Source organism: Platalea leucorodia (assembly GCF_965183815.1).
Source record: "Platalea leucorodia genome assembly, chromosome: 1".
Classification (NCBI taxonomy): domain Eukaryota; kingdom Metazoa; phylum Chordata; class Aves; order Pelecaniformes; family Threskiornithidae; genus Platalea; species Platalea leucorodia.
Window position 1 is genome coordinate 153,749,166 of NC_138823.1, and position 17,895 is coordinate 153,767,060.

At 38.2% G+C, this 17,895-nt stretch overlaps 1 protein-coding gene across 8 annotated transcripts in view; it reads right to left on the reverse strand.

Moving 5' to 3' along the window:
* Positions 1–17,895, reverse strand: part of PARD3 (par-3 family cell polarity regulator) — a gene marked incomplete at its 5' end in the record, with an annotated part of 469,207 nt that overhangs the window by 408,304 nt on the left and 43,008 nt on the right. For all 8 annotated transcript variants that reach the window (XM_082311551.1, XM_082311553.1, XM_082311552.1 and 5 more), the window contains one exon: positions 9,569–9,670. In XM_082311551.1, coding sequence (XP_082167677.1) covers positions 9,569–9,670 — 102 coding nt within the window. The remainder of the gene's footprint in view (positions 1–9,568; positions 9,671–17,895) is intronic.

Here is a 17,895-nt window from a genome sequence, read left to right on the forward strand (position 1 = left end):
GGGAAATAACTATGAAGTTACAGCACTTTCTTAAGACCTGTTGGCATCAACGGATAAGAGGGTAACGCTAATGAATTCTCATAAGAGAATCTTATCAGACAGCTGAGATTGCAACTTTTGTACCAGGACTGTGTTTAGGTAGGAATGTTTCCCTTGCATAACGTATTAGTCAAGGAACACTACAAGGGTGTAGAGCCTCGAGACTTGCTGCTATTGATTTTCATTAAGCAAAACATATCCGAAGCCCAAAGCTGTGCATGTGGGAATGCGCCTGCAAACCTGACACTGTCAGATTTAAATCTGGGTTAAAAGACAAGGAGGAAAACAATATTTTGACAAACTTATGCAACAGTCCAGGGTCTTTTCCAGAAACTTTTCCTTAATTTATTCATGGCGCTACCTCGCATACAAAACAACTGTGAATAATTTATACTTGCAGGATTATCCATTACTATAATTAAGCTTTAATATGGGTCAGTCCTCCAGTGTATGAGTCTCACCACCTCTGTTAGGAAATATCTGTGAAGTTGGAACACCATTTCTTTTAAGACCTGCCGATATCAAGGAGTAAGAGGGTAGTGTTAATGAATTCCCAGAACCAACCTTCTATGCAATTTCTTCCTTTGTTGTAGAATGAGTAATATACCTCTAGGACAAAGTGATATTGCTAAAATTAATGAAAAGCTATCAGAATATGATGCGTTTATTAGCCATAATGGCCTAATTCTAGATTCACTGCAGATTTCTGTAAAAATTTACACTGTGAAGAAGAATTAGAAAGCACTGCTTCATATTATCTACAACTACATCTAAGTACTGAATCTGTAATTATTACAGGAAATAGAAAAAATCCATTATTAAATATTTTTAGTACAAAGTATTTAATTGTGATGGGTTTATAATACTGTAGCAGGCATCATCCATAGCTACATCTTGACCTTCAGCGTTACTAACATTAGACACTGTGAGACCATCATCATCTCAACATTCTCTGTGGTTTTCACCAACGTTTAGATTAAAGAGACTCTTTCTCACAAATTGAGACCCTACTTAAATTACCAGTTCCCATGATTTACAAGCATCATCTTTTTGAAGAGCGAAAATAAGCAGATAATTCAGCGTTATGCATGCTTTTAAACCATGACGTCTCGAGAAAAAATATGTCTTCCAAAACTTCTTGAAGCATCTGCAGCATTTGATAAAAATCAAAAGTATTCTGATATATCATAAAAATTAAGGTCAAGGAAAGTGTGAAAGCCTTTTGCAGATAGCTACTTTTATGACATACTCTAATCATGCTTATTTGCACAAAACCAAATATTAGCAATTAAGACTGCCAAAGGCACAAATAAACTTTAAAAATCCATTAAAATGCATCTGACCTCATATCAAATACCAGGTACAATCCTGATCATTCCACTTCAATAAAAAACACAGTAGACCTAAAACTGGTGCAGGAAATCTAACAAGAACGATCAGAGATAATAAAAGGATTTCCTAATGAGAGAAAGTAAATGACAAAGGAAACGGAAAAGGACAGAGATCCTTACAATCCTTAAAGATACAGAAAAAGGTCTGGATTGTATTATTCACAGTTCCCCTAAATACGATTATCTGCAGCACTCAAAAAAATCAAATTTGAAAGCAAAAGGTAGTATTTGCTTTGCTAACGAACACTTTAGTTTCATTTGATGCCCCCTGATCTTGCACAGAAGACAACAAAGAACGATTCCTCAGTGTCACCTCTGATTTTACAGTCATCTACAGTTTGCGCCTTCCATCCCCTTTTCGAGGCTGAGAGTCCTGGTCCATTTAGAGACTGCTGGTAGAGAAGCCTTTAATCTATACCTGGAATCAATGTCGGCATTTGCTCTGTGCTTGTGCTATTTCTACAAAATCTTTTTTGGTCACCTGGTTTGTGTCTGGAGGAAGCAGAGGGCTCAACACCAGCACGTACAGCAGCAAGATCCCACCACGCGCTCCCTTCTCTACCCCTTGCTTCACCACAGGGACCACTCCGGCAGCTCCACAGCCACCAGCAGCCTTGCTGAACTGAAAGGGAAGGTCTCAGTCCACTCATGTTCCCACCCTCCCTCTTCTTACTTCACAACTCAACCACTTCCAGCAGTGAAGTCCTCTGCCTTTCCTCCTCACCTTGCCAGATCCTTTGGTGAACTGACTATGCTCATGAAACAGCAGAAAAACATTCCGTTATTTTTGCAAGGAGGAGTCTTCTGCTGTCTTAGTGAATAAATCTGCTAAGAGATGGGGCCCAACGAGTGCCAGAGCCGGCACGAGGGAAGCAGCAGGACGGGGATGACAACGTGGGGGAGAGGCAGACACAAGGGTAAGGTGCTGGAAGCCTTCTTAGATCTTTTTATGTCTGACAGAGCTGTACCTTGCAGCATAAGCTGATGTTTCCAGAGGTCTATTACAAAATAAAAAACATTTTCCCAAATGTAATAGCTAGCTCAGAACTCATTATTTTGCGCATTCAGTTAAAGGAGTCTCTCTCTGAAAGCACACCACATTTGCCAAAATGATATTTCATCCACCATGTTACTGTCTGCTCCCTCTGTATCACAGGATGCTTCTGCAACCCTTCATAACCCGCATTTACCAGCAACGTTCCGTTTCACACACAATAATGGAATTTGTCCCTCCAGTATTCAAATCCCTCTTCCATTTTTTCAGAACAATTGCAAATATATTGAATACATGCTCTATTTTCAAACTTCCAATCAGTTACGTAGCCATAAGAGCCCTCCTCTTATCCCAGGGCAAGTTTGTGGGGTTTTTGACTGTACTAACCCAGCCACTGTTGCTCAGGTCTGTCTTTCTGCTGAGAATATGGGAAGGTTTGCGAGGCATGACTTTCTTCACAACACTGTCGTGGTCTTCCCCAGGATATCATATTCATGCATAGGCCTGCTATTCCTCAGAGAACAGGTTTTTACCAAATTATTCAGTTTTCAGAAGTCAGATTTACCTGCAGCGCTTCAGATCTCCATGGAAATTATTTCACAAATGTCACTCCTCTCCTGCCTGGGAATTCTGAGTGCATTGATACAACTACTTCGCAAAGATAAACAACAAAATCATGAACTGAAATGCCATCTTCACAGAGCTAGAAGAAGTACATGATGATGAGATTAATAATTTCAAGAACAATGCTGAAAGAGATGAAAAACTAAGAGCTACAGATGGGAGACAACGTTTAGTTACATCTAATATCTCTTAGTGATTGGAAAATACACATGTTCCAATATTAATATATTATGCCCAGTATTTCCTCACTTCCACGGGTTTTAGTCTCATCCATAAACATTGAGAAGTTAAAACTTTGTTAGAAACACTACAAGCATTTTAATTCCATTCTTTAACAGAAGATTTATTTCCAAATATGCCTTTATTAAATAGCAGCTGGGAATACAGGCTACATAAAAACTTTGATGTTCTACTTCAAATCCATCAGCAAGATGGATCTAAAAATCATGTGGCCATCCCAGTAATAATGAGTCAATAGTGTTAATGTAAGAAAACCTTGTTAAAACAGAGACGTTCTGTTTTTACCCATTTGTCAGAACTTCAGTTAATATCAAATTGTCAATCTCTAAAAATGTGTTTAAAATAAAAAACACCGCAGAATACTAGATGACATCAAAAGCTCATTGTTAAACTGAAGTTTTTTAATTTTTTTAACAGAAAATAATCATGGAATTGTTATACAAAGGGTTTCTTTCCCAGTATCAATACTTTCCCAAGCTCAGCAGCTCAAGCGGTTATTTTAAGCTGTTACAAGAAAAGAATGCCTTATGCTCAAAATGTGTTTTGCCAAGTCACTTATGAGTAACAACAAATTGTTTCAAGGTCATCCTGTTTTCCTGGGATACAGGGAAGGCAGTCACAGAACAAGATGAGAGAAGCTGCACACGGTGGCAGAGATAATCAGGACAGTAGCTGAAATTTAATTTGATGGAAAAGTTTTGGGGGAAAAGGAAGAAGGGCATACCAATCATGGTATTGTAAAGACTAAGAATCATATTTTTGAGTAATTTTTTTACATTTTTATGTTTTGCTGTCAGATTTGCTGCACTGGACCTAGACGTTCTTTCATTCACTCCACGGTTTTAACCTGTTAATGGCAGAAACAAACTTTAGAAGTACAACAAAAAGTTGTTGTTCTTCTCTGTTCGTGGCTTTAGGGTTAAATTCTTAAGTTGCAGAGCCAAAGAGAATTCAAATGTAAATTCAGCTGTAAGTTTGCTTAAATAAGGCAGAGAGACACCCAAATTTAGAACAAACAACACTACTTCTGAGTATTCTGATTATGTGCTGATGGAAATCTAAAGATAACACAAGTTTATCTGTGCAACTTTCATCAAGATCAAAAGCTCTTTAACATTTTTGGAGAGACTGAACAGACACAGGGTTACCAGAATCTCATTCTTTCTAGCAGTATCATGTTGTCACTGGTCTACCCAGAATTTACTATAGAACTGGGGGCTGGTGTAACTGTCCCTAAAAATAAGAGTGACAGAACAAAAATCAATAGCAGTGAGATACTGTAATCACAGCTCTCCAGTCCCTAGCTAGCCTTTAACCTTAACATCATAATGCATTTGCTCAAAATAGACTTATTTTTGTGTTGGTTTCAAGTTAACATTTGTTACAAACAAAACACAGTCATCCTTTCCAAACCCACATTTTGTGTATCACATGCCTCTCTAAGTCAACAGTGCTTTCCAAGAGGAAGTAAACAAAACAACAGTATTATTTAGAATTGACCATATGTTTAACACAAAAACCAAAAGTTCATTTCCTTTCAACTGCGCTGGGAAAAGCTCCTAATATGCTTTCATAGCATGTGAAGAAGCTGCTCAAAGACTTTCTCCCATCATGCTAGAAGCAAGCGGGCATTAAATTCTCAATAATATTAATAGAGTCTCTGTAGGTCTCTAGAAGTAGATGCAAATGAAGTGCAATTGATCTCACTGAATTTCACCAGCAATTTGATTACTTAACATAGTTAACTCTAGATCACGAATGCTTATAAACTCCATTTCTGCACAGATCTATGAAGTGAATCCCCATTCCATTCTCACCAACAGCATTCCACTCGGAACAGCAACTCCTTGCGCATCTTTCTAGGAGGTTCGAAGTACGTCTAACCAGCAGTAAGCACCAACAGCACCATGATCTTACAGTGACTGGGGCCGGATACCAACACCACACACACGAACACTGTGGTAAGCGTGAAGCTTCACTCCAGACAATACCAAACCATGTTCCTCTGTTTTTTATGTCTGCACTCAGTGAGCATAAGTATGAATTACACACAGTGAAGGGCTGACTGAATATTTGAAAACATTAAGTCAAGCAAAGAAAGCTCATTCCTTAGTTTACAGAACAAAACACAGGCTGTAACTCTAAGCATACACCAAAATACAGTGGTTATTTTTGAGAACTAGCGTGTTGAATTTATTAGGACAGTGATGAAGGAAATTATAAGATGCCGATGCTTTTAAATTTACAGGTTGCTGAATTGCCAGAATTTATGAATAATTGCCTTTAGGTTCATACCTTACATGGTTTCAAACTAGCTCTATTTGCCCTATTGCTCACCAAAACCAGTAGCTGCTAATGGCAGGTCCTTGCTGTTCTCTTGGGAAGGAAGGCCTCTAATTTTTGAGAAATGCAGCTATGCCAAACATAGACATTTTGATCTCCAAAGCTTTTGCCTGAGCATTATTATGCAAGAAAAAATTACATAAAATTGCACAAAATAATTCTTTTAAATTGTGCAAAATACAAGTGACTATTTCAGTGAAAATTCAACTGGGAGCAAGTTATATTCATACACACGCTTTTAAAATGGGAGATTAGACAACAATTTCCTGAATATTTTTTTTCCATGGATAAACAAGGGTCTATAAGATCCCGGAATAAGTACTTTCATATTACACTTGAAGTATGAGGATGACTGAAGTGTCTATGTGCTTCAGCCTGCCAGGAGAAACCATGGTTAAGGATGGTTGGGGGGGTTTTTTTGTTCAGTTGGCTGGGGTTTTTTTGCTGTTGAGAACGTCTGCCTACTAAGAACTGAACTGAGGTCATCGAGTATGTTATCATCAAGCTGGAAACTTGTCAGGTTGACATATGTTTTCTGAGAGCCTTCAAATGATGGGCTACTTTTACAAGTAACAGATATCCGAACAAATCAGTTTGTTAACTTATCTTTAAAATATTGTTCTAATCACTAAATGCACAAGAAACCTATATTTTTAAAATAACAAAAATAGGTTACGCAGTTGACTAAAAGCAAGTTAAAAGGAGTTATTTCTCCTTTATTTCTGGACAAGAGATACTGGATATTCATCTGCCCAAGCTTTTCAAGGAGCTTCCTCAAACGGTCCCAAGCATGCTCATACTTAGGACTGGAATGGATGCCACTAGTTGAAAATAGATTCTTGTTTTTTGTAGCCAGATACTTTTCAAAAACAAAGACAAGACGATCCATTTGTATTCATGTATACAGAGACAGAGATAAAAATAAAAAACATTTATGTATTTCTATTGAGAACTATCTTTCCATAATAAAACCTGACAAGATTTGCACTTCAATCAATCACAAAAGTTTTCCAAGAAAAAAGTTATCCAAATGAGCATTTATTAATTTTTGTTTTAATACTGTTACTACCGTTAACTGCATTAACCAAGTTTTCATCGGCAACTTCATGTGGAGTGATACTGTGCAATATGAACGTCGAAGTTGCATGCCAGCTAAGTTAGAATGCATTATGCACTTTCTCAATGAACTATGTTAAAGGGCTCAAGAAAAGCTGTTTCAGGAAGGAACAAATAGCTTAGCAAAATCAATTTTTCCATGTAGTTTGTTTCATGTTTTTCTCCTTTTTTTGAAGGAAGAACAACACTGACCACCACAAATTATTCCAGAGAGCAACTGGTTAACCCTTACTCATCCATTCTGTTTTAGTAAGTGACAAGAGGATACAAAAATATAGACACTGAAGAAGCTAAATAAAGTCACCTTACCATGCTTCATTTTAATGTGAAGGACACCATCACAAAGATACTTCTCTTATTCCATTCAGAACAGCTGCTGTCTCTAAGGGTCTTTGTATTTGTTATAGGATAGAACATTTTCTCCATGGAGACAGTGGAATAGGAGTAACTATATTCTTCACATTACTTGGAGTTTTATTTTACTAATATAGTTGACTATACAGAGCAATAAATTCATCAAGAGGACAAGCTGATCCTTAGCTGTTTCGCATTCTGTATTGTGCTTATATGACACTGTACAAATAATTATGGCATAAAAGCAACATAAAAAAGATAAAAATTACATTTATCACTGTGGGAACAATCCTTACATCTAAAGAGCCATGATAAGAGCAAACTGATTTTCAAAAGTGCAGATGATAGGTAGTGAATAGCACAACGAACCTGTCTTCAAGAATGTAAAGAACTAAGAACTTCCTCATGAAAATGAACACAAAGATATTAAGTGTTCAGTTTTGCAACATCCCAGATATTTTTGTCCCAATTGAAAAAAAAAAAAAAGATAGGCTAATGTTTACTTTTGAGCCTAACTAATCCTACAGACCTCAGTAATAATTTAATTAAATGTTTAGACATCACCTGTTTAAACACTTTTTAACAAGATATGCTTAAGTGTATATATACAAAATATCACTAACCGGAGAGATATTCAGAACCTTGTACTAATGAGACTTGTATCAGGTTCTGCTAACACAGAACTAGTTCATACACTTGCTATGGAGGAAGCATCAAACGCAAAGCTAACAATCCAAAATTAAAGGGAACCAGGAAGGTCAGCTATAAAATATAAGACGGGAAACTGAAAAACAATGACTAATGACTGAAATGCTTGAAAAGAATCAAACATGAAGGTTCAGTGAGAATGATTAATTGAAGGATATAAAGCAGCACAGCACAGTACATGTTTGTATTGCACCTTCCTGATCAATGCTACAAGGTCCTTTAAAAAAAGGAAATTTAACTGATAAGTGCTATCAGTAGAGACATGCCAGATTCACAGAATCAGAGGATATGAGCTTGACAAACGCAGAAATAAATACTACTAATTACAAGGTATCTTGTCCATCTATAAACAAAAACAATATTGTAATAATGACTTTGCCTGTTTCAGTTGCAGTCAGAGTTTTTCATCTATTAGTCACACACATAAAAACACCCACAGAGTTTCACTGTGAGGAATTACCCCACTTGAAGGCGGCAAGCCAAGGTAACAGCCAAAGAATGAGGTCTTGAAGTCACTAGAATTCAAACTTCTCCTTCCGAAGGGAGAAGCATGTGAGGAGCTAAGAAGTGCATAATTCAAATATGTATATAATAATTCAAATATATATATAGTGACAACTTGCGCCAGCCTCCTTGAGGCCTGTAAGCAAAAGCTAAACTAATCATGCAGCTGAGTGCTTCAGTATGAGATAACTAACTAGAGGTTTTAATTAGCTGTTCATGAAATCTTAGCCGGGCACTATTTTTATGGAAGAAATTCCTGAAAACTCAGCACTGTTACTCTATACAGCTTGAGTAATCCCAACATTTCAGACGGCGAGGAGTCTCCATGTCCCAAGACTCCTCACATAATTTTTCTTTATAAAGCCCCAGTTGAAATAACCATGTCAATTAAATTTTGTCACAAGAAATAACTGCAGGCAAAGTATTTATTTCTGAAAAATTAGCCTAAGAGTCATCATTTGGCCAGTTTTCAAGGAGCCTTCAGAGTGCCTGTTGCTTCCAATAGAGGCAATTAAGGATCCTGTCTGTGAAGGGAGCGGGGTCCTGAAACACATTTCCAGACTGCAGTCTGTATCAGGCTCAGACGCTCTCAACAGCTTCAGCGAGCACATACAGCTTTGCAGAGAAAAGTGGCGTACTTACATACAGCTTTACAGTTTGCCACAGCGTTTCTTACCTTACCCTTTTTGAACATGTAATTCAAAGACACAAGCATCTATAACCTCAAACAAACAGCCAATAACCAAAAACCTCTTAGCTGACTGCAATCTAAATCTCTAGTAAAAAAAGTAAAAGCACTCAAGACCCAGCGGTGTATAATTATTTTCTCAAGTTCTGTGTAACTAGCAATTCCTCCCAAAAAGGTTTTTGAAAAACAATCCACCAACCCTCCACAGTTTAAAAACAGCATGTATTTTTCACATATTCAGCTGGTAACATGAAGCTAAAAACCTACAGATTCAATTTTTTAACATTATTGTTCCACTGTATGAGGTTTTTTAATTCTTTCAGCCTCCTCTTCTTACTTGAACCAAAAAGGATGGATTTCAAAACCCATGATTTCAATAAAAGATTTCCTGTAGTTTTTGAAAAACATAACAGCAACAGACTTCTCACATCTGTCAAGCAAACTATATGCAAAAAACCTAAAACCTTTGTATTGACTCCCAGTTTTGGACACACGCAGGAAGCACAGAACGCTGACATGCCGACGCGCAGCGCGTGCTGAGCTGCTTTCATAGCTATCTGTACTTACACGGTCTTTGTCATCAGCTACATCGCAAAGAATGTCATCGAGATCTAAGATCCCACCATCCCCGTGCTCCAGTCGATGTACTTGTATCCAGTAGTTTGGATCCTGCATAAAAGGAGAAGAAAATAACATCAGATATCACATACCAATGGAAAAAGGTTATTCCACCATATTGTTAACATCGCAGTCCTACAAACGCTCAACGTTAAAACATCCATTTAGGTCATGTTCCTGTAAATAAATGTAAATGGAGATGTAAAGCCAAAGTTCTTTTTTGAAATCACCCTAGATTAGATACATACTCTTCCCACTTTTATCAGCTCTGCATGACTCACAGTCCCATCACTGACACGCAGGGGAACAGCATTCCCAGTGTTACTGAATATATGCACTATATAAAGGGAAAATACATCGTCCTCAAAATAAAGTATCTCAGAGAGTGGTCAACAGGCACAAAACGTTACAGGACCGCTGTAAAGTGTGGGTTTTTTTACAGGACAGCTATAAAGGGTACAAAGCAATATTTAAATGATATCAAAGGGCTTTCTACCTGTGCTTTGGTAGATTTGGTAGATGGGATATCTAAATCTTATACGAAGAACACTTTCCACATTTTAACTAAAAAAAAAGATACATATACACATACATACACACACACACACACACGTGTGTACATATATGCACATTTATATGTGTGTGTGTGGTTTTGTGCATATAAATGTGTCTACCAGTAACTGGGAAGACTGGCTTTATAGTCTTCATCATTACTTTTGATACAAAAGGAAACCATAACTGATAGAATAAGGTTGTGTCCACGAAATGTCTTCTACATACCGCTACATGACCAGAGTACTGTTTAGCACTCAATGTGCTATTCTTAAAAGGTTTGTTTTCTAACAGGAGAAAGTTGTACTACAAACACACGACCTGAACATGATACATAATCTTTTCTCGCTTTTCATATATTCCCCCATAACAGTGCCAATGCCCCGGGCTGTTGTTAAGCGTCTCGCAGTAAGAGAGCTTCCTTGCTTTTCACTGAGCAGGCACAACTGCAGAAAGTGACTAATCTGAGGACCTTCGAACTTGCAACATCTTGCAAAGTGCCTGACTTCCTAAAAATAGCAATTGGCATCCAAGTCTTTTCAGGTATCAGTGTCTAGAAGTTAAAGAACAAAAACCAAAAAACAAACCTGAACCAAACAAAAACAAACAAACAGAAAAAAAAAAAAAAAAAAAAACCACACACACAAAAAAATGTCCACCCTTAAAGAACTTGAAAATAATTTGGTTTCTTAAAGGATGGAACAGGACAAGAAATGGGACCACCAGAATTCCTCTAAATCCATATGTGTTTTTAAGTCTTGACAGGATATGCTGCGTGAAATCTTGGACAGCACACTGCATGAGAGAATATCAAGGGATATTCATTTGGTTTTTAATATCCTAGAACTCTCTTTATTTGCACGTGATATACATGCATAGGTCAAAGATTTTAGAAAAATTTGATAACCATGAAACTTACTTTATTGTTTGTATAGAATCATAGAATGTATAAGCACATCCACCTTAAATACTGCTGTAAATCATCATCATCATATGATCAGATCTCAGAATTACGTTTTACAGTCATCAGGCTAGTCATTTTAGAAATTAAACGACAGATTTTTTTTTTCTCTAATTTCTCTAAGTATTAAATATCATTACCTTACATTCCTTCTAAGCAAGTATTTATTACACAATTAACTGATTTTCCTAGTACACAGCTTTTCCCCAACCTGCGCTTACTGTTGTAGCACGGTATAGGAGATGATTCAGCATCCATTTTTTAAGTAAAAATTCAGGAACAACTAAAAACAGTACTATGTTAGTCACATTTTACTCTGTAAAAAGGTACGTAATGCAAATAGTAGGATAAACTTTTTGTTAAGTTTGAATACTCCGCTAACACTTATAGACAGGGCTGGAAAAAGCCTTCTGTGTAAACCAGAAATCCTTCAAAGTTCCTTAACAAACAAGTTTCTAAAGGGAAGTCTGCTGAAGAGGTGCCTTCGTAAACTCCGCTCTCAAACTAAAAGGAAAGAGGATCCTTCCTCATCCTCCAGCCCATTACAAAAATCTCCTCTGCCTCTCGTACGTACACGAGAAACTGAAACATAGTTGGGAAAATCCAGGCTTTGAAGCCACAACCAAACTGGCGAGCTAGTAAGCATCTTGCACTCCTAAAGGACTTGATTCAGGTTTCCTCTGCTAATTACTCCATCTCAAAGCCCAGTCAGAATTGAACCATAAGCCAGGCTTCACTGCAAAATCAGAAATGGAAAAATCAGTTCAGGCTTTAAGAGAGTCTGATCCCTCATATGTCACACGCTTCATTTTTGTTTGCATCATTTAATCTTCTTCCAGAAGAATCAAAACATTAAAAACAGATAATTGCAATACTGGCTCAGTGACTTGACTACATCCATCAAAACAAACAGCACCCAAAATGAAACTACAACTTCAATATTCCCGAATCCTTATTTTTTTTTCTTCCTACCACAAGTATTTCCTACCTCCAAGGCAAATGTAAGAAAACACACACGATTACAGAATCAATACTAGAAACGCCCACTTCTAAAGCACTATTGTGCTATTTCAGTATGTACAATCTACATTAAAAATAGCTTTGATATATAAGCTGCATCACTTTTGCTAATTAGTTCCTTTAAAAGTTTCTCGATATTGCATAAGAACTTTTAGATAGACTTCGTTTTTCCTGCATCACCTATTTGTTGTGCCATAGCCTGAACTGCTCTGGTCGTTTTTCCTGTCAGACAAGGTCCTGATACAAAACAATACGTTAGCAAGACCAGACAAGAAATATAGAAAACGGGTTTGGCAAGAATTTACTCTGGCAGGATTTGGTAAGTAAATATGAAATAACAATGAAACTTTTCATTAAAGCCCTCTCCAAACTTCACAGAGAAGTCCTTCTCGAGGCCCTTTTGCTCTATTAAATGTTTCACATAAATCAAAGATTTGGTGGGGGAGGCTTGGGAGGGAAGAGAGGTCTAGCTGGGAGGGGAGTACTCACATTTTGTAGAGCTTAGTTATACCATACTAAGGAAAAAAAAAAACCAACCAAAACCAAAAACCCACTAAACAAAAAAACAAACCCAAAAATATCGAAGGTAGTGATTTTACCAAGTTAAGAAAATCCACACCTATTTACGGTTCCAAATTTTAACAACTAATTCTATGTATTAACTAACCAAATGACATGGAAACACTCAAACCGCATAAATGTTCACATTTAAATTCCTGTTCTGTGTTCTGTCTACAATGAACATACGTCGCGTAAGAGTCAGCTCGTATGCACTGTTTGCTAAATACAAAGAGGCTGGACCAAACTTAACACTGATCTGAATTCAGGTACTACTCCATCGACATGACAAGGGTGTCTGTATTCACAACTTGGTCAAGTTGTATTTCTCCACTGTAGCAGTAAACAGACATTCATAATTCCCTATGCAATAGCAGTAATACAGTCTTCGAGCACTTTCTGAAGCAGTCAAAAATATTGTTTTGGCTTAGACCAGTTACTGAGTCATAAAGTGGAAATCAGCAATTACCAGAGTTTACTGGAGTTTACGCAACTTCATCTGCAGGGTAAACTGGTCCAATCGCTCCTTCAGGACACCCAAAACACTTTCGGGGTCACCCTCTCCTGATGACAGCGAAGGGCTCTCAAGTGAGATCTCACAAACTGGAACTTGCTCCAGTACTAACCCACAAAGAGATGGCCTGCTCAGGGCATGTGCAACAGGGTGCTTCCACCAGTGAAAAGCAAAATGTCTTCTAGTTATAAAACAGGAAAAGTGCAAAATATATCAAGTCTACAAAAGTCAGTTTCTGTAAAGATGAAAAAAATACTAAACAAAACTTTAAAAATTACTCAGAAGCTTTTCAAGAAACCTGCTTCAGAGTTGTTCTGGTTTAAGAAAACATCCCAGAGTCGGACACTTTGTTGTTGTTTCAAAATTTGAATTTGTATATTACAATTAGATTTTCACGTTTTGTCAACAAAACAAAGCCACATTTATATCATCTCACTGTTATGATTGTGTAAAAGGGTACTGCACTCTCCAAATCTGCAATGCATTTAGAGATATAAAACCACACTTTGATAGAAAACTCATTAACTACACTGCTCCACCAATGTGTAAATTAGCAATGTGCAATGATTTTGTAAAAGCTGTATAGATGCCTTTGTCACCAGTTCATGCAGAAGAACTAGCAAGTTCACTTCATTGAATACAAGGACAGAAGTAATGCTAAACCTGATTTATATCTTCATTTAAATATTGCATCACTCAGCTCAAGTCTAAGCAAGCCAGATCTCCTGTTTCCTGTGTACACCCATTTAACTATTCTACTTGACTACGATTATAAAGGTACTTATAATTTAAACTCATGAGCACTACATTTTCTGCTCCAAAGTCCTCTATAATGGAAGATAAATATTTGCTAAGTGAACACCAGAACTGAGAATGGAAGCAAGAGCACATTACAAAGGCAGTAAGAATGCAGCCATTCATATTCTGTTTATTCTATATAACATGACTTCTAAAAAGCACAAAGGAAAAACTGAGAAAACCATTCATTTAAGTAGTATCACTCAATATTCTGTAGCTAACAATTCTATGTTCCCACATAATGGAAACAAGGACCATATGTGGAAAACAGTATCTAGAAACAGAAATGGAAACTGCAATGTGTTCTTATTAAATGGCATAGGAAGATTTCTTATTCCTTTAGTTCCAAATAGGTGTCTTGGTTTTTGTAAATGTATCCTTTCAAAAAATGTATAAAAATGTTTAACACAAAACATTACAATAAATAAGACTATTCTTTGAAATATTTTGTCCATGTTGTACAAGAAGAGAACACCACAAACTTCTCAGTCAGAAGTAGCTATCTATTTAAAGATAAAGCAGAAAATCAGGCTCCTAAAAAGACCGCCTTACAATGCTTAGTGTTTATAAATTATGCCCACTGCTGTGACTTAATCTCACCTGCCCGCCAGGAGGATGTCCCAAAGCACCAAAAGGACAATTTTATCTGTGTGGCTACGATTAGGTAGTTGGGGGTGACATGTGCGGGGGTGACTTCTTGTGTTTGGTTTGAAGCCCACCCAGAGAGCACTACCAGGGCAGGACAGCAAGCGCTCCCCGAGAGGTGTCTCTACTTCTTACCTCCGACCGCAACAACTCAGGTTTCCGAAGTGCAGCTTTCAGCTGAGTGCAGACCAACTGTAGTCACCACTACAATTTGTTACGCATCTTGAAATCAAGTAAGTCAGATTTGTCTCCCCACCACCACCTATATTTTCTAATCTGTTCAGGCCAAAACAGGAAGAGTATTTCTTACCAAGGAGCAGTACCTGGGGAAACAGAGTGGCTTTGCCAAGCGGAGCTCACCGAGGCTCTCTGTGCCTATCAGAGATCATCTTTCTAAAACTGAAATGATTTAAATTTAGGTATCATTTATAGCTTTTTGCTTTAAGATCTTTTTCAGTATGTAGATCCTTAAATGACTTTTAAAAAACACTGTCAACTGGACAGTTGTGCACAGGTATTTCAGCGTAACTCAACGGAAAACGGACTCGCCACCAGGATGTGAAAGCAGAGGCAGATCCAAGTGTGTCAGTATAAGTTCTCATTTATAAATGAGGAGATAAAGGGAAAGTAAGTATATACGTTTAGTTTCTGCTTAAAACCATATGAAATTTAAGATTACATGGCCATGCGTGTGGCTATCTTCACTTTTGAGTGAAGTTTTGAGTAGTCTGAGAACAGATAAAGCCTTTGTGGCAAAAGAGTACACAAAGATCAAAACTGACTAAATCATCAGGCGGGGGTGTGTGCCGGACTTGTCTGTTCAGCAGCATATGGCACTTGGGTGTGTTAACACAGGCTGAAAGGAAAATAATGGTTAATAAAAAACTAATATATCTGAAAATTTGCCAGTGAATTCATTCATTTCCCTGTCTAGCTCTGTGCTGCAGGAGGAACCGTCAAAACAAGCAGGCAGGTGCCAAAGGGAAGCCACAAACGCTCCCAATGTCAGCTGGATTCCAGTTATGTTCCACAGCCCGACAAGCCGGCGAGAACAAGTCCCTGGGTTTGAATGGCATCTCCTTCCCATTGCCTGTCTCCTTGAATTTCAGGCACAAAGACCTGCTGTGTAACACACGACAGAAGCAAAGGGCAGGGGGGAAACCAGCTTCAAAGGCCACTGCACTCTCTTACGTACGCTGATCCTGCACCACAGACAGCTGGCAATAATGATATAACGTAAGTACGTTCACCATCTCTGCAAGGGCACAAGCTGGCAAAATACTTAACATTAATGAAAGTAGCCCCGGAGACCTCAGAAAGCAACTGATACCTGTAACAACTCTTAAGTTACCAGGTGATGAGTTGAAAGGACAGTTACCTTTTCCATTTCTGACCGTACTCCATCTGCAATCACTCCCCTCATACCGATTTTAGAGCATGTTTACTCTACCTTGCCCTGTACCCCATGAAGTCAAGAAAAATAGGGCTACAGAAGACTACAGAAAATAGCTGAACGCTGTATAGTAGAAAATAAGCCTTGTGACTTTCATCTTTTTGTTTCTTAACCTGTAAAACTGCGTTTTGCACTGGGGATGTATCATGCTAAAGTTAATTTCTTGGTATTTTGTGTTACCAAGAAATAGGGATACACACCCAGGAAGGTTACAAACCATGCCTTTAGAAGGAAGTTTGGTCAGGGATTCAACGTTTTTCAAACATGCAAGTGCATATACAATGTCTTCAACCAAGGGGTATATACTGATCCCAGATACAAAATAGTTATGAAAAAGAGAAAAACATGCCAATCTGACCACTGAAGCATCTTCCACTTTTACACTCACCAATGCCTTCCCAGCCTCACTAAAAGGGCTTTAATTTACCAGAAATCCATCCAAGACAGAATCTGAAGATCTGGCCGATATCACTCTTCCTGAGACACTTAAATGTTGGAAAGGGTGTTTATGAAGTAAAAAAAAGAATAATGTTAGGTTTTGCATGCATCCTGCATGTCCACTTTAAACAATAACAGTGATTTACTTAAAAATCGATCACTTTACACTATCAGTTTCAGTCCTCTGCACAGAAGTCTGATAGCCAAAAAAAAAACAGGCCAATTAGTCCGCCACTTTAGCAATTAAATGTCTCCTAAAACCCACTAAATTGAAATAATATGGTCAGTAACCACTGGAACACTACTACACATCAAGGTGTGCTGCATTACCACTGGAGTACAAAAAAGCATCAAGGAACTACTGGATCCTGCTTTAAACAGCAAAAGGTTGGTATTAAAAATGGTAAATTTACTTTGGCTGTTAGCCACTACATGGTTTGCATAAACTTTCAAATGCACACATGAATCTCTTGCTCATCTGAAAAGAAATGGTGGTTTCCTAAATCTGTAAGAAAAGTAGTCTGAGATGTACTCTAGAGCCACCCTTCCCGTTTTCCTACCCTACAATTTTCTAGACAAAATACTGTGTCTTAGGATATGCAAGTTCTTCCTATTAACGAGTTACCTCCGTGCATCACGGAAGTCTAGATTTCTTTTTTTTTTTAAACTCATCCACTTTACTTAGAAGCTATCTATACCAATCCACAAGAAATCATATCGCTAATTAATTTAAATCATCTGTCCTATGTGCTGCATATTTCTGATACCTATTAAATAGCACATCATCTCTATATGCCCCAATAGCCTAACATCATGGAATAATTCAGGTTGGAAGGGACCCCAGGACATCCCAGAACTGGATGCGGTGCGGACCGACGCATGCTGAGCAGAGCGGGATGATCCCTTCCTCCGTCTCCTCGCCGTGCCCTGCTGACCCAGGGCAGGACGCTGCCTGCTGCCAGGGTGCAGGGCTGGCTCCTGCCCCCTCACTGCCCCCAGCCCCAGGGCAGCTCCAGCCCCAGCCTGCGTCACTGAGTGGGGCTCCTCCTTCCCCAGTGCAGGACTGGGCATAGAATCACAGAACCATTTAGGTTGGAAAAGACCCTCAAGATCATCAAGTCCAACCATTAACCTACCACTGCCAAGTCCACCACTAAACCATGTCCTCAAGCACCACATCCACATGTCTTTTAAAGACCTCCAGGGATGGAGACTCAACCACTTCCCTGGGCAGCCTGTTCCAGTGTCTGACTACCCTTTCGGTGAAGAAGTTTTTCCTAATACCCAATCTAAACCTCTCCTGGCGCAGCTTGAAGCCGTTTCCTCTCGTCCTATCA